This window comes from Anopheles cruzii, chromosome 3 (assembly GCF_943734635.1).
Source record: "Anopheles cruzii chromosome 3, idAnoCruzAS_RS32_06, whole genome shotgun sequence".
NCBI classification, from domain to species: domain Eukaryota; kingdom Metazoa; phylum Arthropoda; class Insecta; order Diptera; family Culicidae; genus Anopheles; species Anopheles cruzii.
Window position 1 is genome coordinate 46920075 of NC_069145.1, and position 22855 is coordinate 46942929.

General features: G+C 46.5%; 1 protein-coding gene across 1 annotated transcript in view; it reads left to right on the forward strand.

Moving 5' to 3' along the window:
* The window catches only part of LOC128273367 (protein eva-1), a 69393-nt gene that overhangs the window by 24298 nt on the left and 22240 nt on the right, over positions 1–22855 (forward strand). The window contains exon 3 of the mRNA XM_053011310.1: positions 1618–1727. Coding sequence (XP_052867270.1) covers positions 1618–1727 — 110 coding nt within the window. The remainder of the gene's footprint in view (positions 1–1617; positions 1728–22855) is intronic.

Below are 22855 nucleotides of genomic sequence, written 5' to 3' on the forward strand. Positions count from 1 at the left end.
CAATTTGGAATCACGAAAGTAATTCGCCAAAAGTTGAATCAACCACAACATTGCGGGTAGGGTCATTAGTCTGGCGAGCTGGATTAGTTTGGAAAAGTAATGATAACGAAATCACTCTGAGTGATTGGCGGCTACGTTGGCTACAACATAATGACTATAAAAACAACAAACATTCAATGAACTTGGGCAAGGGTGAACTTTTTCTAATTGCACGCAGTCATCGCCCAGCAGGTTTTGCGTACAATAATTTTGCGGTTACGACCCCTCTGGCGAGAACATTGGATTTATGTTTCCAGTAAATGCTCTTTAAAGTTAACCGGGAACTAACCTCATTTTTTAAAGGTAGACATTCTGTTATTAAAGCTATTAAAAAAGTACACGAAAGAAGATGGTATTGTGGCTACAAAACTAGCTCAAATCATGCATTTGCAAAGTTATGAATGCTTGTTGGAAACAGTAGCGCGAACATAGTTTTGTTATGGAAATAATTAAGCAGCTTTCGCCCATACCGCTAACAATAATTACTCTTATAGCATACGGAAAACCCCTTCAACTGAAACATTAAGTCACGTGCCGTAGCACAGCGATATAAATGGGTGAAATAATTATTATGTCCTTGCTTCATGCTTGGGTTCGTCATATTTTTCATTTAGCAGCTTTCGGTTCGTTCCAACCCGTGTTGGGCGGTCGCTTTCAGGTTGAAGAGCGACTGCTGGAAAATTGACTCTGCTGCGGAAATTAATTTGCTGCAATCTTTTCAAAGAAACATTTATCACCATCTACGTATCGATACTATCGGTTAATGCGCCAGCTACGGAACTTGCGCACTGGGATGGCAGCATGAAAAATGCGATCTTCTGTTACTTTCAAGGCAGCTTTCGGGTACTGTTGGGTGTAGAATGACTCGATGTTGCCTAAAAGCATGAACGGCTCGTTATCGGATTTGCTGGTTTTGATTTATATCCCATAGCGCGGTTGGCATTCGACTCCACCGTCTTCAGGGGATATTCTGTTTCTCTCGGCCCCGGCGAGGCTCCACCGGAACGACCGATGCGGAAGCCGTACGTGCGGAAACTAATTGAGAAGCATTAACAAATGATGGCCATAAAGCCGCGATGCGACGGGCCGGAAAGCAAATGGCGCATTTTTTGTTGTTCTATGCTTTCACGCCATCCTCGTTCAGTTCCTCCCAAACGTTTCGCACACCACCCAGCGAGGAAAACCCAGCGTGTACGCTGCGAAAAGTGGTTTTGGTCGTTTTTCTTCTGTCCACATGATCCCGCGGCTATTTGATGAACCGCAACCATCGGGGATGGTTTATTGTATTAGCAGTTTTTTTTATTCATTTGATTTCCCATGTTTATGCTCCATTGTTCAATTGTTTCACGCCAGTATAATCCCATTAGCGTGTAATTCGATTCAGCTGAAATCACTCATTTTGTCCACGCAACGCAATTATGCATTTCCCACGGAGTTTTCATTTACCGTCGTCGGCCGTGAAATCTGTTTTTACTGGCGACATTCCCAACTATGTAGTGGGGAGGAAACAACTTCCGATAGACGTATGGCAGACCTTTAATGAAATTATTGTGTTACTTTAATTTTTTTCTCTTTCAGATGCAAATCTTTGCCCTGCCAGCACCGAGGATGCGCTCGACATCAGCATACCGGGAACGGAAATAGAGATCAAAGCTCCTGAGAGTTGCACCTGGCCAAATGCCCTGCAGGTGAGTTTCCAGCTCCGATACGGTCCTTCTCGGATATTGAGTGCGTGTGAAAAAAGTTTACCTTTGCCCTTAAACCAAACGATAAGCTTTATTTGATGTGGGCGGTGAACACTCCAGCTCGAAGCCACCGTCCAGCGGTAGGTAAATGAATACAATGAAACTGAGGTGAAAACCGAAAGCAAAACAAACGCGCATCTTCGAGGGTAAAAACTGTAAAGAAATAGCTCAAAGGCTTCGTGGAAGATGCAGATGAAAGAAAAAGCACACAGCAGATGCCTACTTCCGGCAAGTCTGTTCGGTGAAACCGCGTGACCAGAGCGTCCCGACCCGAGTCCAATCCGTCGTAAATGAAGGCAATTAACACAGAGCGCGATAAATCATAATTTATGCTAATTAGCAAACACTGCCAATGTCAGAATGCATAATTTATTCTGCACGGTCCGGCTGCCCCTCGCCAGCTGGGAAGCTGGGAATGATGGGCCAACGTAACTGATGGGCCACGTACTGGACTCTGGAGTCGGAGTTTTCCGGAGTCGCGGTTTTTCGTCATGACCTACCCAGTCACTCGTGACTAGCGGCTGAAGTTGCGCGGCGAAGCACTTGATAAGAACTTTCGATTCGGATGCGATAATGGAAATTTGCTTTTGTTTCCGCAAACGCTCGGCGCCTTTTTTCCAATTACTTTGCCACTCCTGGAGGCACTTTTCAGATGAAATTTAATTTATTTCGAACCCACCCAGGGCCCTTTGGGAATGGCTTGGCCAGCGAAATCGGCTCGCCCCGCACCGTTAGCTGCTTTTATCTCCAGTCAAAGGACCCAGCGGACCAAAAACAAATAAAAATAAAACAAACCAACGTCCCCGACGCCCAGCGGAGGAGTTCTCACATGGGCATTAGGTGGCCAAGTGAAAGCTCTCTGCCGAAAGTGGGAAGGAGCCGTGTAGCCAGGACGCCTTTGCTCCTTCGCCACTGTGACAGTTTTTATTCTTGGCCACGCTTCCACAGCCAATCTGTCGCAGGACGGGCCGCAATGAATTATGGCGCTGGTGACTTTCGCTAATATTCGATAATGGTTTCACTTCTTGGTGAATTGTTTTTTAATGAGTGTGCTGGCTGCGTAAACTTTTCGTCGGTTAAGTTGCGTCACACCCGCCACACCACGGGCAGCTTGGCCACGGGAAGGGATGATTCTTTTGCGGTTACTTTTACGATTTTTCTTCTCCGTTACTCCGAGTTGTGTGCTCAAGTTTCAAAAGTATTCATAAAGCCGGCAATAAAAACGAATGATTGTAGCGTGCGGCAGCGATTATTAGATTCCGGAGTGGTGCTTTTAACCTTGGGCCAAGTGGTTTTTCGAAAGCAGCCTACGATAAGTGGCGCTTGGCACCAGGCTCTTTTGACAAGGATTAACCAACGGTGCATTATGCTACTTTACTTTTTTTTAATTACTGAATCTGCTCGACGACATTAAGATAATCCTAGTGCTAGAATGTGTATTAGAATTTACTAACTTTTCCCAAGGTTCGTCACAATCTTTTTTCACAAAACGTATAACAAATGTCTCCGGTTTTATTTGATCATGCTTTGCTCGGCCACGGGTGGTTTGTTCGCAAACATTGAAAATCCTTCCGACACGACCCACGTAGCAAAAAGATTACAAAGTTCTCGGAAGATACGAGGAATTAGGCAGGAAACTACTCACGTTCTGCAAGCCTAAGTGCAATTCCCGGGCTTTAATCACGCTAGATAATGTATGATGAAGTACCGGCTCTATCGCCGGCTCCTACATTCCTAGTCACGATGCACAGGGATCGCCGTAGCACTCCGTTGTTCTTGCAATAACCTAGAACATGTGCCTGGTAGAGATTTATTCTGCCCCTACTAGTGCTGTTTAGTGCTTTGACGTGTTTGCACGCTACTGCCCCGGCATCCATCTTCCGTCATCTTGCTCGTTGACATGACAACGATCTTCTGAGCTGACGAAGATGACGTCGTTAGGTGGCGCCATTTTGCCTGCATCTCAGGCACACCCACCTACGAAAACACACAGGATAACGATCCCAGGCTGGTGTGCGTACACATCAAAACAACTTCGACAGCGTCAGCAACACCGTCCGAGGACCGAAAAACACCCTTCGTGGCCCGAACTCGTTTGCGCCTAAATGTAGGCAAGTGGTGCATGAAAACGCTCTTCTAATGCCGACGGGTGCTGAACAGGAGACGCTGCGATGCAAATTTATTTTTCTATCATTTTTCCCCTCCTAAAAGTACCGCCATATAGCTGGTACTACACCCGGTTCCGTTTGTGACCACCATAGTGCAATAGTTTAGGCTCGTCAAGGCTTAATTCGGAAGATTATCCCCTGTGGACATGAACGTCAGCCAATAATGGATCTCCTACGGAACATGCTCTGTACAAATTCCTCCGGAACAAACCTTTTTAGGTACATTCAGAGTCCGTCTAGTGATTACTGTAAAATGATGAGATATTATTAGATGCAGGATTCAGTCAAGAGGGCAATCCTACCAGCTCTTAAGTAGTTGTATAACTGGATGAGAGCACGAATAGAAATCTAATCTCAACACTATCTTGAATACTATTTTTCAAGAACTCAGTATTTTGTATCTTTCAGTATCTCTAGGATCTAGATTGTTTGTATTATCTTTTCACGTCTACAGACTGTATGAGTACGAACCAACCGTATTTCCGTATTCCCCGTAGCCTACTAGTGAAGAGGTCAACGGTTTGCTCCCTTCGGGCAAGGATAATGATGAATCCCAAAAATAGCACTCTCCCAACCATCTGGGAGATGTTTCCCAGAAAGGAAGCAGTGTATCAACCATTTCGGAGATACAAGGTCACGAAGCGCAAAATGACCACATCTCTGGGGCCATTAAATAACAGTTCGTCGGAAAGAAGAAATACCATTTGGCAGAATACTTTGGACCGACATTCGCTGCGTTAGAATCGCCACGAGAGAATGTAATGCCCAGTGAGACGCAGCGGACGGACTTGCACTGTCATCCTTCATGCGGTTGGCCTCGCAAATCCGTGGAACTCCATTTTGCTCAGCAACTCACGTCCAGTAACGGACGAAAGCTGTCATAATCCTTTCCTGAAACATTAGCCCATCGAGGCCGGGCCGTCACCACCGTCGTCGTCCGCTCCTAGCAAACCGCCCGGATTTGCGGTTTCTCATGGTTTCCCGGAAAGCAGTCATTGCTTTCCTTTTCTTTGGCGAACTATCTCAACGCCTTGAAGCACATGGCGAGAAGGCACAAAAATGTACGGCAATGTTCGGAGCTTTTCTAGTTGTCGTTCAGAAGCTTCCTTGCGATTCCTTGAATTGGTCGGGCTATTTATAATCCTATTATTACGCCTGAGGATAGAACAGATGATAGTATTGCAGTGACACTGGGCAGGAATGTGCGCTATCGTCGCGTACTAACAACCGTATCGCCGCAAAACTTATGCCTCCACGATTCGTAGTACTGAGATTTTAAACCACAGAACCAGACACAGACTTGGAACTTTTGAGCTAGATCACATTTCTAGGACAGCTTCAGGGGAAAGCAGTAACGGCCAGCTCCGTGACTATGGCGTTACGACAGCGCCACGGTGTGGTCACTGGCTAAGAAAACCATCCATCCTGTGCTCCGAGGGACATTGGATCTTCTTCTTCCGCTCTACTTCCGCTCTTGATGATTAAATGGAAAACATCTGGGGTGCCCTTTATATTGCTTGTGGCAAATTCGGGTCGTCGGTACGTATCACTGGCGGCTGTTAACAACGCTAATTAAAAGTAGACAACAGGTGTATTTTTGGGTTTCCCATTTTACGAAAGTGATTCGCTTTCTCGTTTCCTAATGATGTACCGTGGCATCTCGAAAAAATGTTTCATCATCTTGCTTCAGTTCACCCATAACCTCGGGGGAGTCTAACCTTTTGGGGGTTTCTGCAACAAATGGTGCACGACCAGATATCCACGGTCGGCGAACAAGCAGAGAAGAATATAAGACATTAATTTCACCTGTAGCCACCCGGTAAGCCAGGATCTTCCAGACCACCTCCGCGGCTGAAACTTACAAGGGCTTTCATCATGGAGTTGATGTGGTAAACTACCAACGTTACCGGCACCCGTTATTGTTATGCGCACTAAAATTTACGGCCACCACCGCCATCATTGACGTTAAGACCGGTGCCTGGCGGGGAATGACAACCGGATGCCAACTGCTAGCCAAGGTACCAAGATTTACTGGACTACTTTGCGCTAGACATAGTGCCGTTTTACTGCATTGGATGCATGCATTACCGTCGAACACTGCTCAAATTAATATTTTATGAACCCCGCCCAACAGACTGGGCCGTAAAACTAAGGGTGTCTCGTAAGGGCAGTGATTCCGACGTCGAGTATTTCTTACGTTGCCTTGTATTTATGTTGACTTTCCGGAGATTCGACCAAGACCTCAGACATTGCAGTAATCGACAGCCCCCAATCAGAGCTATTGAACGCACTCAGTCGATGAACATAAAATATGTTTGTATGAAATATTAAAAAACCAGTAGTATTTTGGAAAGTAATGCTTTGCAACTAGGCACCACGATATCAGGTCACTGAGCGATCCATTCGCTCACTGTAGTTTTGTTACACCTTTAAACATATAAAACAATTAATCATCAGCCAAGAAGCAACGAAGTAAAACAATGCTTTATTTTCTATTATCAAATTTTTATATTCTTTCCTATTATTATCTTTAATCAGACAATGTTCCCTCATAAGAAATTGTTTCGCGTCAATCATACTGATCCCTTCTTAATCTAAAAAACATTATAGAATCTATCGTTCGGTTTGATACTAACCGATTACTTATCTGTCACATGCACGCCTTGTAAACTCAGGCGGGGATTGTGGACTTTTTTGCAAGACATGGGTCAAGAATCGATTTGCCTCGCTACAGTATGTCTTCTTTCTTTGTTTGCGAATTCGCTTCTTTCAACATTCGAAGGGAGCTGTGCTCGATCCGATATTTTGAATACATCAGCACGCCCTAGCCAGAACAGAGAGCAGGGACAATGACACAAAGAGGGAAAGCATATGTTGCAGGATATATCGGTATTATTTTCGTTTAACTCGTAGTGAATTTAGGCTATTGCCAACTATTGAAGGAAAATCATAACAATGTGCTAGTATCATGGTAACACGCAAACTCTGCTATCTTTGTCCTTGTAAAATTCCTCGATTAGATAATGCAAATTTAGACGATTTCTGCAAATATTTATTATAAAAGAAGCTCTGATTTGACCACCGTAGAAAACAGCTGCGGATAAAGCAAAGGAGAATATAGTTAATCGGCTCGGACAAAGCAAGAGCACTCTAATCATAACATTAAAATGAGGGTACTGTTGTCCGCAACTGTGAACAGGCAGGTGACATACTAGAATCCCGCTAACACATTCAAAAGAAGCCATATCGGAAAGAAAAATAAACCACTTTCTTGTAGTCATTTCTATGAGTTGAGTATTGCGCCAATTACACTTTACGGTACAGGCTACTCAGCAGGTTTTCGATAAATATTCATACTGTGGCCAGGATCAAACAGTGTCGCACCTCTGTGCGCTACCTGTGGTGCATGCCGGTCCCTTTATGTTTGCATCTACACATCTGAAAGTCACCTTCGGCCACGGAATAAAAAACGTTTTATTCAAACACTAACTATAATGATGTGGTTCGAGGTAAAAAATTAACACATTAAACCATTCACCACACACACGGGGGGTTGTAGGAAAAAGGCACAAAGGCAAACGATTGAAATGGAACCACAAAAAACTGATATGCTGAATTTGAAGGGCACGATTTTGCGACAGCTAAGCATTTCTCCGTCTCGGTTTGGCTCGGAACCAACTCAGTCAACCATCCGTAACCCAAAGCCCAAACCGAGCCCAAAGCCCGGGCGTCACTGGCACCCGTTGCGAGCGAAGAAAAACGACATCAAAATGGCCGACGGGTACGGGGACACGGTGACGAGTTTGGGCTGCAAATTTATGGATGAACTGCCGTTTTTATTCTCGCAATTCCTCACCTCACCGGGACCGGGTCTGCTTGATGGTATGTTGATTTTATATAAATGGTATTTTCGAATCGAAGCGTTTTGATAAATGACCAACTCTTGTTTTTGCTTCCATGCCCTTTAGTTTCATCGCTTACATCGTGGACTGAGACACACCAGAAAAAACAAAAAAAGAACGAACGATGTTGAACGATGTATGAACCTTCGAGATTCGGTGGCCGCAGTATGCTGCCTCTAGATTCCATTTTTGCTACGATACGCGAAATGTCGGAGCGAACGGCGGAAACGTCGGTCGACCCGGTTCTGCTTGCCTTTGCCCATACGCCAGCAGCATACATTCGCTGGCTGGTGAACACTGGAGAAAGGTGACATTGAGATTTTTGACCAACGATTTCTAGGTTGTTTTTGCTCCGATCCGATGCTGTGGCCTTTTCTATGATCCTTTCCCGTACGGCCTCAACTCGTTGGAGGGTTTTTTTTTGCTTCGCTATACAGACCAGCGAAATCGCTCAAACTCCGGTCACATATCGTTTCACGGAGTTTCCTGCAGTCGGTTCAGGGTTGGTTCGGTAACGGTTTTCATACTTTTTAATGGAACGCTGTACGGTGGACGAGTGCTCATAATGTGCGAATGCGTGGCTACCACCGTAGATTCCAGTGTAAATGTCGTCAAGTAAAGTTACCGAAAGTCAGGGCACCATTTGCATGATTTCTTTCCTCCATCGCAATAGAACTCGGAAGTTTTTCACACACTCCGGGCGAATCATTTCGTTCGTGAATGGAGCATTGAACGCAAAAACAGATGGCGAACTAGAGGTTCGAGTTCGAGTGTAACGAAAATGGATGAAATACAACGCTTTCAGCTTAACGCCTTCCCCCGTTGGGGCGTTAGAGTACAGCGTGCCGCGGCCACGAGTTGATATGCTTCCTTCGTCCTCGACAGCAGCTCGTGCAAACGAAATCCTTTTCTCCGGCGTAAGAAAAATGAATATTTTTACGTTTTATAAATCACATGGCTTTGCGCTCGGGGTGCTCCGTGCCCCGTTTCTCCGAACCCCGTTTGCCCGACAGGCTGACCGCCGAACTTGATCAAAATTGTAGCCGAATCGCAGGCGTGGGACGCCAACTTCGTGGGACGTTCCGGGGAGCACTCGAAAGCAAATACAAATTCCGGGCCAGAGGCCATCGGAACGCCCGGAGTGACAACCGTGTCACGTGTCGACCACATGGGCAATTTATTTCCGCAACGAACGTTGGCGTCGGCGACCGAAGCGAAGTTCTCGAACCGATCGGTGCGATGATAACTTTTGAAATTGAGAACATCTGTCAGCAGCGTCGAGCCACTAATCGATGGAATTACTTTCATTCAGCTGCGCGGTCGCTTTTCGCTGGCACTGGTCCGTGGAAGAAAAGTGAGGTGTTTGCGATTTTCCTTCGGCTGTTTCTTGGGCCACGGTCCCGTTAGCCCTCAACTTGACGCATACGGCTCACTGTGTTCTCTTTGTTTTTCACCCCTGCCATCGACGGTGTATTGATCGATCCCTTGAGGGTAGAAATTACTAGCCGGCAAAAGGATTCGGGCGCAAGCCAATTTTGTCATCTCCGCAAACTTTGGCAGTTAATCCTGTAAATGTTCGAAGTTGCTTTGAGCGATATTTAAGGTGCTTGCTGATGTCGATTCGCTGAAGGCGTAACGTAACAAAGGCTTTGAGTTTGTGCCCTTTAATGTAGGGATATTTATTTACTAGTTTCAAGAAAGAACTTGAGAAAGTGCATGAAAAGTGTTTGTTTTTAGTGATTTTTTTTTCGCCACAAAGTTTGTACTTTGCCAGTATGCGTGAAACACAGTATCGTGGCAGCATAAGCACGATCTTTCGCGTAGCCCCATAAGAAAACGTCCGACGGTGTCAAATCGCATAATGTTGGTGCCCAATCTAGCTGAAACCACAGACCTTTTGAGTCCATATCTTCGATTGTGGACCAAAAAAATGTTTTATCATCTGGCGGATCCCTCGGAATCGACGGTAGTCGTCGTTCCTTCGTCTTTTTAGACAAAAAATAGGATTCAATGACACGAGAGCCCATAATACCATACGCACCTTTTTTGGATATAACGACATCTCTTAAATCGATCGAGGGCTTGCGCTGCCCCGAATGCGGCAAATTTGCTTATTTTAAGTAGCCGCCAAGTGAAAAATTATCTCGTCGCTGATGAAATTTGGTTTGGTTTTCGAATCACAATTTTTAATCATTTTAACAAGTTTTTCTTCAGCTAAGCGATTCATTTTCTAAAATGGTAGACATTCAGATTGACACTTTGGTTGACAGATATATTCGAAAACTGTAAAATGCTCTTTTGCCTTCCTGTAATTTCCAAACTGCAAAACGAATAACCCTATACTTAGCCGTTTCTTTTACAAGTGATAGCAATCGCAATCGCTTAGTCTTAATATCAAACCAATAAAAGTAAACCACTCAATCCGTTGAGCTATTGGCACAAGGAATCCTGCAAAGACCAAACACTGGAACATACGGCTACACGGCAAATAAGAACCAAAGAAGGAACGGAGAAAGATTAACGTCTTGATGGGCCACCGTTGACCCTTTGGAACTTGGATAAATTAAATAATCTTGGCAATCACATCAAACAGATTTTCATTTAGTGTTTTACAACCAGATGGTTTCGTTTATCACCGACACCGGCGCGTCACAACAAGCCGAACCGGGGACATGTTGGACAGCCGTCAGCAGCTGCGCGGAGGACACCCTGTAAAACTCGACTCCAAACTTGGCAACTTCTTGGATCCCATCCATCATTCACTTTCGGACGGCTCCTCGGCCTGCCCACGAAGGGGCGGCCCCATTCAGGACACTTTTTTACGGCACGGTCATGATAGGTCGGTACATAAACGACAGGACATTTCACGTCGTAAAACTCGCCCAAAAGCCGTCCCGTCCATTTGCCGTGTGAAGTCATCACGGCTTTTCACGTCCTTTCACGCCCCAGGACGGCTGCCGTGGGGCACAAGTGGCAGAGGCTAGAACAAAGGCGAACCTCGAACCAACCCGTGCGTACGTGCGTGTGTGTGTGCATAGTGAACACAATCCCCTTTTTTGGGGTCCCCAAAGATCCGTGTGGAGCCCCAAGTAGTTCGGGTGGGCTAGAAGTTTCCCTAAAATATGCTCCCGTTTTTACCCGTTGAAAGCGAAGCTCGACGAAACCGAAGCGAGGGGGCGGCCCGGGGCTCGAGACCTGCCTCACCTTCGGATGGCCATCAAATAAATCATCAAAACCAGAGGACCCGGTCGGTCGCCGCCGCCGACCGCCTTCCCTACCGATAATGTGTGCTGCTGCCACGCCACACTCCGGGAACAGCCGGGGCCGCCGAACGACCGGTAATATACTGTCGGGCATTTTAAATGAACTGTAAAATATTAATAACCACAACGGGTACCTCAATTCAATTAATAAATTTATAGCCAGTCGTTATACCCGATAACGCCCCGTGCCCACTGGCCCACCCGGTCCCCGGGTTTCCCTTCGGACGACGGGGCCGCTCGGCACTCGGCACCGAGCAGTTGCGAGTAAAATGTCGCCCGAATGTGCCATGTCCCCAACCACCAGCCGGGCACCACCGGCAAAATGCGTCAAGTGATTTGTTTCGGGTTTTTTGAGTCTAAACCCAGGGGCCCGGCGAAGGTCCTGCCACTAGTGCCTGCCACTAGTGCTGCAATACGCGCACCACGATGTATGTGTGGAGTGCGTCCAAATGTGATTGAATTAATATAAACACCTAATGGAAAGTCTGAAGTGGGTACAAATTGCGCTCTAAAATAATGGTGGCATACCATGGCGGGGTTGTGTAGAGCATTGGTTAGCGTTTAAGCAGTGACTAAGTTTTATGTATGTTCGCAAAAAATTATTGGCGCTATTTAGTAGTCGAAGAGCTTCACACACAATCGAGGAGGAATAAAACACATGTAATCAGTACGAGGTTCTATAGTTATTGGCTACTTCACTCCCTTACACCGATCGTAATAGTGCGTGTGATTACTCTCTACAGAGCAGTGCCCCAAATTGAAGCAACATGAAACGCAACAAAAACCCTGAAATCAACTCCTTCGCCTGCGCCTGCGCAATCATTTGACTGCAAGTTCGCTTAAGTGCAAGCAATTTCGATTGACTTTCGGCGAAGAAAATAATGCTACAACCACCTGCAGGAACTTTGACTGTTCCCGTTTTACGAGCGTCACAGCACCCGGACGAAGCGGACGAAAATATGTTTACTTAACCGACGTAGTGACCGACTCCACCGAGCGGCAGGTGCCCCTAGCCTACAAACCTAGCGCTAAGTACCTTTTTGCACCTGGGTGGGTGTAATATATAATTTCATTATCCTGCCACCGGACCACGGACAGCTCCCCTGGGCACCGTTTGCTGTTGCCTCGTTCTGGCACCACTGCACCCCCACCGGCCCTCACTCGTGACCGCAAACCGACGGACAAAATTTCGCTCCGTCCCGCAGCGCCTTCCGCGCCGCTCTGTAAACACCGTTGTACCTCTAAGTGATGGGCCCCACGCCGGGATCGCTTTGGGCAACGGGAGCCACGATGATGCTTAGTCCGCTGATGGCTGATGGAGATGAAGATGATGATGAGGATGATGGGGAGCAGGAGGACGCTGGACTGCTCAGGCGCTGAGGACACATCGAAGGCCGAAGGCGTCGCCATGTCCTGGTGCTGCCGCGCCGATGAGATGCGAAAACGACCGCTCACGGTTCATGCTACATCATGCTCAATTTACATTTCCGCAGCTCTTCGCTCTGCGGACACGAGGACAAATATTTACCCGCCGTTGCATTACGAGCTTTAGTAAATAAATTATTTTTAAACCATCCCCAGGAACGCGACACTAATCATGGTTTCCGGTGAGCGCACTGGAAAGTGCTGCAATGTATTGGACTGCACAAACATCAACATTGAACACTCTCTTATTTATGCCATTTTAATTGAATAATGTTTGCATTGCTTGACAACAGGGTGGAATTTGTTTAATACAAAAAAAAAATTAAATTTACTTTGTGGAGGTTTTTTGTGGTATAATATTTATAATCTTTCTTTGTGGTAAACCTATCCTGGTTTGGGAACTAACCTAAAACTTAAAACTTAACCTAAAACTGTAAAACTCTTTAAATCGTGCCTTATTTACCGTTTTGATCCTCCATCTGTTGAAAGTATAAACCCAAGCGCTCAGCAAGACCAAACCTGGGTTCGCAACTCTTTAGTAGCTTTTCCGCTCCAGACGCCGTCGTCAACGTGCCGCGAGGTGTCGCGAGGTTGATAATTTTAACTCAATTACCTTTTCCATCTATTAAAGTAATTATTTCCCTAATGAGTCTCGCCAGCCACGCCATTAAAGTCACTTGTAGCAAAATGATTTGAATTTCGCATGACTGGAAGTTGCGTTTCGGGGCTGGAAGCGAGTTTTACGCTGCCGCAGCAGATTGCCTCGTCGGTTACCGCGTCAATGTTCACTTGAAGTCGAAGAGATTATTCTTTTTGATGTGCGCGCATCGTGCTGTATAGTAGAGAAGACCGGCCGGCTCTGCTATCGACGAATCGCGGAAGCTTAATATTTAATGCTACTGCCTTCGCTTTTCAACATATTACAAGGTTTGGATACCCAGCTCTACCCTTCACTGCACCACCCGTTCACGTTGGTACCATTTCGACAGATCACAAAATCACAAGGACAATTCAATGAACGTTATGACTGTGAAAGGTTGTAACAAACAGGACAACTCTCAATGTCGGCCATTAGAAGTTTTGTGATAAATTTTGTGGAATTTTGTAATAATACTTTCGACTTTTCGTTAGACGTTTAGTCGTAGTCATACGTGACGCTGCCTTCGAAGTAGGCAACATTTCCTTAGTTTGTGTATTGAAACGAGAAAGGTCACAATTCAATCATATTAGGTAGTCTAAAAAGAAATCCATTATTTTCACGGTAGATGCCTTTAGTGATCGATATCTCGTGAAGTATCGATCGTACAGTTTCAAGTTTAGGCTCGTTTTAAAGCTTATACTTTACACTTAAAAAAATGCCTTCACTGTTTATTGTTTGTTCTATTGGTTTGTGAGTTACAGGGTGTTAACAATGGAAGTCACCATAGAGAAAATACGGTACGTTTTACAATTTTTCTTTAAAAAAGGCGAAAATTCAAGCTAGGCGGCTGAAATTTCGCATGTTCTTTGTGGTGCCGATACTCTAACAGCTAGTTGCGATAAATTTTGGTTTCATTGGCCCGTTTCAGTTATTTTCGATGTTAAAGATGCACCTCGGACAGGCAGACACGTCATCGAAAATGTCGATAAAATCGCAGAAATAATTAAAGTTGGTCGGCATGTTAGTAGTCAGAGCATCGGCCAGGAGCTAAAGATTAACCATCAGACAGTTTTAAGCCATTTGCGCAAAGCTGGATCCACAAAGAAGCTCGATGTTTGGACGCCACCATATTTACACCTAAAAACATGATGGCGCGAATTTCCATCTGCGCAATTTTGGCCAAACGGAATGAAATCGACCCATTTCGTAAACGGATGAGTACTGGGGATGTGAAATGGGATACATATGGCAGTACTGTGAGGAAATGATCGTGGTCTAAGTGTGGTGAAGCAGCTTACAGGGTGGTCAAACCAGGACTGACGGTCTGTAAGGTTCTACTGGGTTTATGGTGGGACTTGAGAGGAATCGTGTATTAAGAGTTGCTTTCGTGTGGCCAAACACAAAATTCAGATCTCCACTGTCAATAATTGCACCATTCGAAGCTAGAAATTGCCCAAAAACGACCAGAATCGGCCAACAGAAGAGGTTTTGTGTTCCATCAGGGCAATGAAATGTCACGCACGTCTTTAGTGACTCACCAGAAAGTCCGGGAGTTTGTTTGGGATGTTTTAATGCATCCACAGTATAGTCCGGACCTTGCACTAAGTGATTGACACCTTTTTCGCGCATTACAAAATTTCCTGAGTGATGAAAAACTGAGATCAAAACAGGATTATGAAAATGGATTTCTCCAGTTTTTTGCCAATAGCGACTAAGCCTTTTACAAAAGAGGCATGATAAGCCTATTTTCGAAAAGACAACAAATTTTCCAATAAAATGGTACATATTTGACGTAAATCGGACTATCGGAAGTATCTTAAATAAAGTTTTGAAGACCACGCAAAAATAATGGATTTCTTTTTAGACTACCTAATATCTTCGAATAGCATAAGAAAATAGCATCGATAATGAATTCGTAGGCACATGTAATTTGTTACAACTTGTATAATCCACTTTTTAAGGATTCTTTTTGGTATAAACTTTAGTAGTAAATTCAGTTTTTTATCTTTTATAAATGTAACAGATGGAATATGTGGAAACATTTCAGTGAACTCCACTAAGCGTCCTCGTGCGCCTATTACGACATCACTTCGCTACTCGCCCCAAGATTATTGATTGTAAATTAGAAAATTGATTATCTTCTTTGTCGGTTGAGAATCGACCACATCCTGTTTTACTTGTACGACCCGGTGCGAGTGGGGCGTAATGGGAAAAGTTTTTCCTCTCTCCAGCGCCAGCATTACTTTCATTACGGCCGATATCATTTTTCTCTTTTCCCTCGTTTCCGCTTTTTTCTGTCACTAGGTTTGTACTCTTCGGGGTTCCTGCAGTGCGTCGGGTGGAAAATCGGAAAAAAATACTGAAATGAAATTTCCTTCTACAACCGCCATGCGTTGCAGTCGGAGTGAGACAACAGAGGATGCAGGAAATGGTTGTCGGTGCCAAGCGCACACACATCGGCTGAACGGCCACAGAGTCATATCGGAAGATGAGAGTTCCTAGACCGCGACTTCCTTCCCGTGGCCCGAGACGGAGCTTTACCCACGTCTAGAGTACGGCTACGGTTGGTGCCGCTCCGTCCCATCTCGATGCCGTCACCCATAGGAAATCCATTTCCCGTATAAACAGCTCATTCCGCTGCGCGTCGTTCGGAAAATAACACCGGGGCGCAATAATGTTAATTAAACGTTTGTGCGCTTCTCGGGAAACGCCCCGAAGGCACCCCTCCGGTCCGAACCGGGACCGGCAGGGCGCAGGCAGGACGTGGGCACAAAAATGGAATTCATTACTCTGATTAAATTAGAATCCTTTTCGGTATTAACACGCCGGTGCCCGTACGGCTGCCTACTTTCAGGCGCATACTTTCAGGCTTCGGGCCGCTTGCAGCCAACTAGGTTGGCAGATTTCTAAATTTTCATTCAATTTCTCGCTTTCCGCCCTTTCGGTTCGCACTCTTTGCGTGGTAGGCACACACACACACACCTCGACCGTGCTGAGATCATGCTCTATATCACACCATCTATCTCCGGCAAGCGATCTTTCCGGAGTGGCGCCGGATTGCAAAATCCGGCTCCGTAGGGTGCTGCTTTGTGTACGAATATGGTCGAATATGGCACACGGCTCTAGGTGTGTTAGTTTTTCATATGCTTTTCGTCTCGCATGTGTAAGGCTTATTTCTCGAGAGACTCTGCCGGTATCCTCGAACGATTCATTCATTAGGCGCATTCGCATTCTAGGCCACCAGTTCCTCTCGATGGGTGGTGGTAGTTTTATGTTTTTGTGCCGCGCTCCCGCGCCACGCCACGGGCGTCAGAAAAGTGATCACACACAATGCACCACAGGCTTGGTGGCGAAAATGGAAGCAGTTGAAGTGGCCTCGCTATCGTAGAAATGCTGCTAAAGGCGTTTTAAGTTCGACCTTTCAGGTGAATTGCTGTCACAAAGCATTGGCCTAGAAGTAAGGACGAGGATGCCAGAAGTAGCACAAATTGGTGCAATGTCAGCAAACCGACTGATTCATATGCGCACCCTTAATAGACTTTATTATCGTTGTTGTTACGTCCCTGATTTCAGAACGCTATTCTCAAAGCCAAACCAAGGCTACCGATCATATCAATCTAGGGCTTAATATGCGTACAATAAAACGGTTGAAAACTAAAAGCTTAAAACAAATACCGAGATAGCGAAAGTTTGGGAAAATATACCCAAAACTTTCAATTTTCTTACCTTAAGCACTGCCCTAGTTCGCCCGTTCGGACAACATCAACGTTTTGAATTAAAATTACGCAAACGAATGAAGAAACTTAAAACGAAATGCAAATGAACTTGAAATGAAAGTCAAGAACAAATGAGTTTAAAGAAACACGGTCCACGCTCCACAATAATGAGAGAACAAGGTGCAAGTGAGAAAATCATGCCAAACTGTGGGAAAAACAAGGAACCAAACAACAAGCTTCCATTCGTTGCTCTATCGCTTTGGTGCCTTCGAGAAAGACGTAATGTGTCAAAAAAAAAAAAAAACTGCGCAGATGATGGAAAAGCATAAGTAAACAAAAGTTCCCTTTCTATAACACAAAACTGTGTGAAAAAAGCTTACCACGGGTATTTTTTTTTTTACCACCCGTTTGATAAAGAAAACGACTTTGCTTCGTGCTCCGTTCTACTTTACCATACAAAGAAATGTTAAGAGGCGCTTTCATTTCGCCGTTTTGCTCGTCTTATATCCAAAATCCCATGTCGACCATCGTTCGCAAACGTGGAGCTCAGCGAATGCATTATTGTATTGTTTTGCCCATTTTCTTTTCCACAGCACTATCTGTGTGTGTGTGTGTGTGCTTTTCCTTTGACTCATGTTCCGTCCATGGTGTTTAGTCGGAAGCGTCAGGACTCGCCACGCTGGGCGCGAAGAAAGAATATTGAATTTTTTAGTGTGCAACTTTCGTTTATACACGTTCATTCCGTCTGTGACGCTTGATTGCACCCAGGCCCAGGAAGCTTTTGCAAGGGGACTCGACGAGACACAAGCAGCTTTTGAATAACGAAACAAACTTCTCTACGGCACCCCAGTGACGACGTTGAAGGCCCCGGTTCCGGGTTAGAAAAAAATCCCCCGGGAACTATGGACATGTGCCAGGATGAAGACTTGTGGCACCGGCACAGTCATCGTGTTGGTTTGCATGTGTCCCATGCTTGCGACATGGTATGGTTGACAAAGATAAAAACAAGCTGAGCGGAACAGTTGGCATCGGTTCCGGAAGCAACAGAATGCAAAACATTTTCAATCATAAAACAATTGCCGGACTCTAGTGCCACTTGATAAATCGGCTTCTGAGAGCAGGCTGAAGAAACTTGTAAATCGATGCTTGATTGAATGAAAGTCCGTGCTCCGTGCTCTCTGTAAGAAGGATGTTTTGAAGTGGGCTCGGTTGTACAAGAACGGTAGTGATTCAAATTCCATTTCCAGTAGCGGCCCATCGATTCCTAGCATTTTTTTTGCTGTACCCGGCATGAGGGCACATGAGGCGTGAAATAAGCAAGAGACCACAAATTCTCCATCCGCATTCAGCAAAACTTGCATGTTTTGACACCGTTCGATGGCTTATCTATATCTCATTCGTCAAGTACAGTAACCATCCTTTAGTCAGCTCGTATGATGACTTCACGGTTTGTTCTTTTCCACGGCAAAACGGCACAAGAAGATGCTGAGTATACTTTGCGCACCCCCAAAGCCACGAAGTTCATCGGGATCCTGGCCCCGGGATCCCCGAAACCCTCTTCAAGCTGACCACCCGCCGCATTACGGCGCATTTTTCGGCTTCGGCTTCAAAACGATCGTAAATCTAGTCATGTCATGCACGGAACAGGCACACACACACACGCGCGCACATTTCAAAACCATTTCACAATATCTCGGGCCGGAAATCAACAACACACGCCCGACGGGTGACGAGTGGGAAATTGTCATGTGCATGGCCAATGGTGGTTCGTGGTAATATTCCCAAACGAGACGCCGCCGCAGCACACACAATTCCAGGGACCAAGGACGAGCCTTGATGGCTAAACATAGTCAGTCATGGATGGACGAATGGATGGCGGTTTGTTCGGCAAGCTCCGGGCGGCTGGCGTCGGTTTTATTATCTGCCCAAATGTTTCCTCCGTTGGTGTGTGGCGACTTCATTGCCATCCGGATATGAACTCTTTTCCCTCTCACTTGGCAATGAATAGAGGATGCTCCAGGCGCGCAGGATGTTTAGATGAATGAATGAGTGAACTAAACCGACCGCGTGTGTGTGTGTGCGGGAGGGTCCTTTTTATATCCTTTCTCCTGCATGAACCATCATCGAGCGCTACTTGGTGTTCGGATGATGCGGCTGCTGCTGTCCGTGTCGCTCGTTTTATTTTATTTTCTGTTATTTTGGCACTTTTATAACTTTCTCGGGCGGGACCGAGAAAGTCCCTTTCATGTTCACTGTAAAGTGCAATCCGATGCAAGTTTTTGTTGCCCGCCCAGGAGCCCAATGATCGTCCGTCTTGTTTTCGCTTTAGTTGTTTGGCAGTTGCTTGCCGGCATCGGACGGGTTAGTTTGCAGGACACTTCGCCTCCTAGTGCACGGCACGGGGGCTGTTTTACGACAATGGATATATTCTACATTTTTATAGGACATTGCTACATATTTCATGCATATAAATGACTGTTTACTGTTTCTACATGCATATTCCATTCGCACGAACACACACAGCCACCGGGCCACCGGGCCGGGCCGGTTCAACTTTTCCTGAGCGAATCCTGACCAAGCGCCCCGGCGTCAGTGTCAGCGTGAGCAGAGTAATTTACAACAATAAAATCTCGTCCGTCCGTCCGTCGAGTCGAGTTTTCTTTGCCCCCCCCTTCTCTGGTTGAACGTCTTCAACTTGTCCAAGGTCTCGCTCCGGGGTTGGTCGGTCTTACCCATGCACCGCTGCTGGGGCTCACCGCCGCTTCCGCTCCCAAGCATCCGGGTAAAGCTGTGGGGTGTTAACTTGAAAATGGCGCAATTTTGAAAAATGTTCCCAACGAACCGAGGGGGCCGCCGACCGAGCTCACCGAGAGTACGATGTGCTTCAACCGCAATTTTTGTTGCACTCCTGGGCCCTGGGCTCCTGGGCCGGACGGTTGGGCAAGTCTTTGCCTTACACACGTAGAATGACTTGGTCTTTATAGCACCTTGGTTCATGGTTCTATTTATTTCTCCTTTCTCAACAACTCGCCCGGCAAAACCTTCACGTACGATGCAAGTGGTCTCGGTGCAAGTTCTCGGCCATTTCTCGTCTCGTCAACCAAGCGGTGGTGCGGGCGTTTATGCGAAGTTCCCGCTCTGTGGTTGGGGAAGAAACTGGGAGTGATGGGGTTACTGGTAATCAATTATGAAGTGACGAACTGTGGAACCAAGTTAAACCATGTAGAGCAATGGTGCGAATTCATTCATTTGATTCGGTACCGGCTTCTGGCACACGGACCTCACAAAATGAGGGCGTTGGGCAAATGAAAAGGTGAGTCGATTTCGAGAACTAGCAAAATGTTCGCCTTCCATTATGTGACCATCGGCGAATGTGACATTCTTACGCTAGAAACACTAGAACCCTGTATAGTTTGCTTTCCAAAGCACCCACTAACTCGATAATTCGTCTCAGTTTTCTGTCAGCTCCTTCCGATGGTTCCGAAAAAGGGCCAGGGCTGGATTCCTGCCCGGGCTGTAGCTTGGACACCGGTGGAAGGGTCTTTCGTGTCAGAACTTCGTGCGACCCACTGAAGAAGATTAATGTGCCTCGTACGTTCCGGAAACGCGACACTCCCGCGGGACGTTCGGACAAGGATCGCGATTCTCGAAAGGTTGTTAAATTTGAAGGCCCTCGTGTAGGCGCCTCTTCCGGATCCGGTTCGCTACTTTCGCTACACCTTGGGTCCCTCTTTTCCGACGGAAGGGTTGAGTCGAAAAATCGTTACTTCCAATACACACACATGCAGACCCACGGCGGCCAAGGCCACCTATCCACAGCAATCAGTCAACCCGGACTCGGCGAGTCAGTCGCATGGTTGATGATGAACGGCGAAGCGCGTGACACCGACGTGACACACGGGGGGAAAGCGTTGTCCATTTACGCCAGCATGTCTTCGTCCTGTAGCCGTCCGTCGTCGGGGCGCATGCTTTCGACATGCACGGCGCTTTCTTCCGGTCGATGTGTCACATGATGAACGATTCGATTTAATGCTCGCTGGCGCTCGTTGTCGGCTCCAATGGTTAGAGCATCATGAAGTCGTTCCCGCAGTGTATGGAAAGTCTCAATCGCTTTGCGTTTGAAACCATTTGAAGCATCCCTTTGACCTTGAAGGCGGCTCAGCTTTGGATTATGAAGTCGTTGGGGCTTTAAATTCGTCGAAAGGACGGTCGGAACAATTTCGTCACTAGTATAAAGATAATGGAAAACAAACTTTCAGCTGAAAATGAAAAACTACTTGTTGCACTTTAGGACACACTTAGGCTATGACAATTCCGATCCGCTACATTCGTCCGCTCCGAGATCGAATCCAATCAACGGTTTGCCCATTACTTTGGATGAAAATTATTGAATTATTCAAGGCTATGATCGGCGCAAATCGAAGTGGTTTGCGCGCCCGGCCAGACCCCGTTGAAGGAAAATCATTCCCACTTCCGAGCAAAATTCAATTTGCATCTCTAATGCGGTTTGTGGGATGGGGGGGCGGTGGTGAAATTGAAAGGCGCGAATCGAAACATGTGCGCTGTGCGCGAAATTGCATAACTGATCGGGCCCCGAAAAGGACCATCCAACCATCCGGGCGATTACGTTTATCCGCCGTATCTAAACAGCTAAAGCAATTAGTGCCCTCCGTGGGACGATTTGGAATGACAAATGTGAGATGCCCGTCAGTGTGTGTGTGAGGAATCGCTAACGACATCTTGTTGAAAAATGAATTACCACACTGGCCAAGGGGTGGCCTATTGAATTTGTGCACGATTCCCGAACCCGTCCCCGAAAGGTGCACGGTGTGAGTAAAACTGCACGTTAGTTTTAATCCACTCAGTCCACTTTCACGGAATAGCGCGGGACCTGACCAGACTGATCGTTCTCTGCCCTGCGTTGTGGAAGCGAAGTGCCGCAAGCAAAAAGTGTCCTTTTCTTCACCACCAACACCAACTCTCTGGTGCCCCCCCCCCACACACACACCGGTTCACTTTGCGGTCGTTGCATTATCCACCATTTCCACTTCATTCCTGGTGCTGCCGATGCAAAACTCGGTTCGGCGGCGGCGGCTAAGAGAAAATGACACGAAATCAACTAACCACATCCGGAACCGGTGCTGGCGAAGTGGAAAATTGAATGACTCTGTGTGTGTGTGTGGAGTTGCATAAAAGCCGGCGGTGGAAATCCTGCAAGCGGTCGCTCGATTTTTCCCTCCGAGGACCCAGAATCCCCGCGCGTCAGCAGTGGCAATGGAATTGTACCTCCGATTCAACCCCAAAGCGGATGCCAAGCGGCAGCAGCAAATGGCAATTGTGTACCGAATTGACACTCTCGAGAGTTCTGTGGATGGCTGCGAGTCGAGAGCAAAGCCACCCATGCGCACCTCACCGGCAGAGTGCAACATATAATAGAACGCGGGGAGCATAAGGCGAAAGGCGAAATCATATGAATCGCACCAACGGCTGTCATGCGACTCCATTGTTCCCGTCCCCGGCGTTGCCGGCGTTTACTTTCGCTTCGGTTTTTTCTTCCTTCGAGAGGGACGCCAGTACGGAAATCAGCAATGAGCAATAATGGCGCTTGCAACCTCAGTTACATCCGGGTGATCGAACCACGAGGGCAAAGGTAAAGTCCCGGCCCCGTTAACTGTTTCAATATTCCCATTTGCGGAGGTACTTTTTTCCGATGGTCTCCTACCATTTGGCAGCCGTCTCGAGTGAAGGACTAAAGTCTGTCTGTACGAAATCGTTTGTTTTTTTTTCGTACAGTCTCCAGAATCATTGAAACGGTAAAAGCAACCGAGCCGACCTACCGAGCAAAGCTAGGTACCCAGGACACCCAAACGGACGCCAAACGCCGGTAGATGTCAGACTGACAATCGAAAGCACACCCTGAGCAGCTGCAGCAGCAGCAGGACCGAACAATCTGCCCT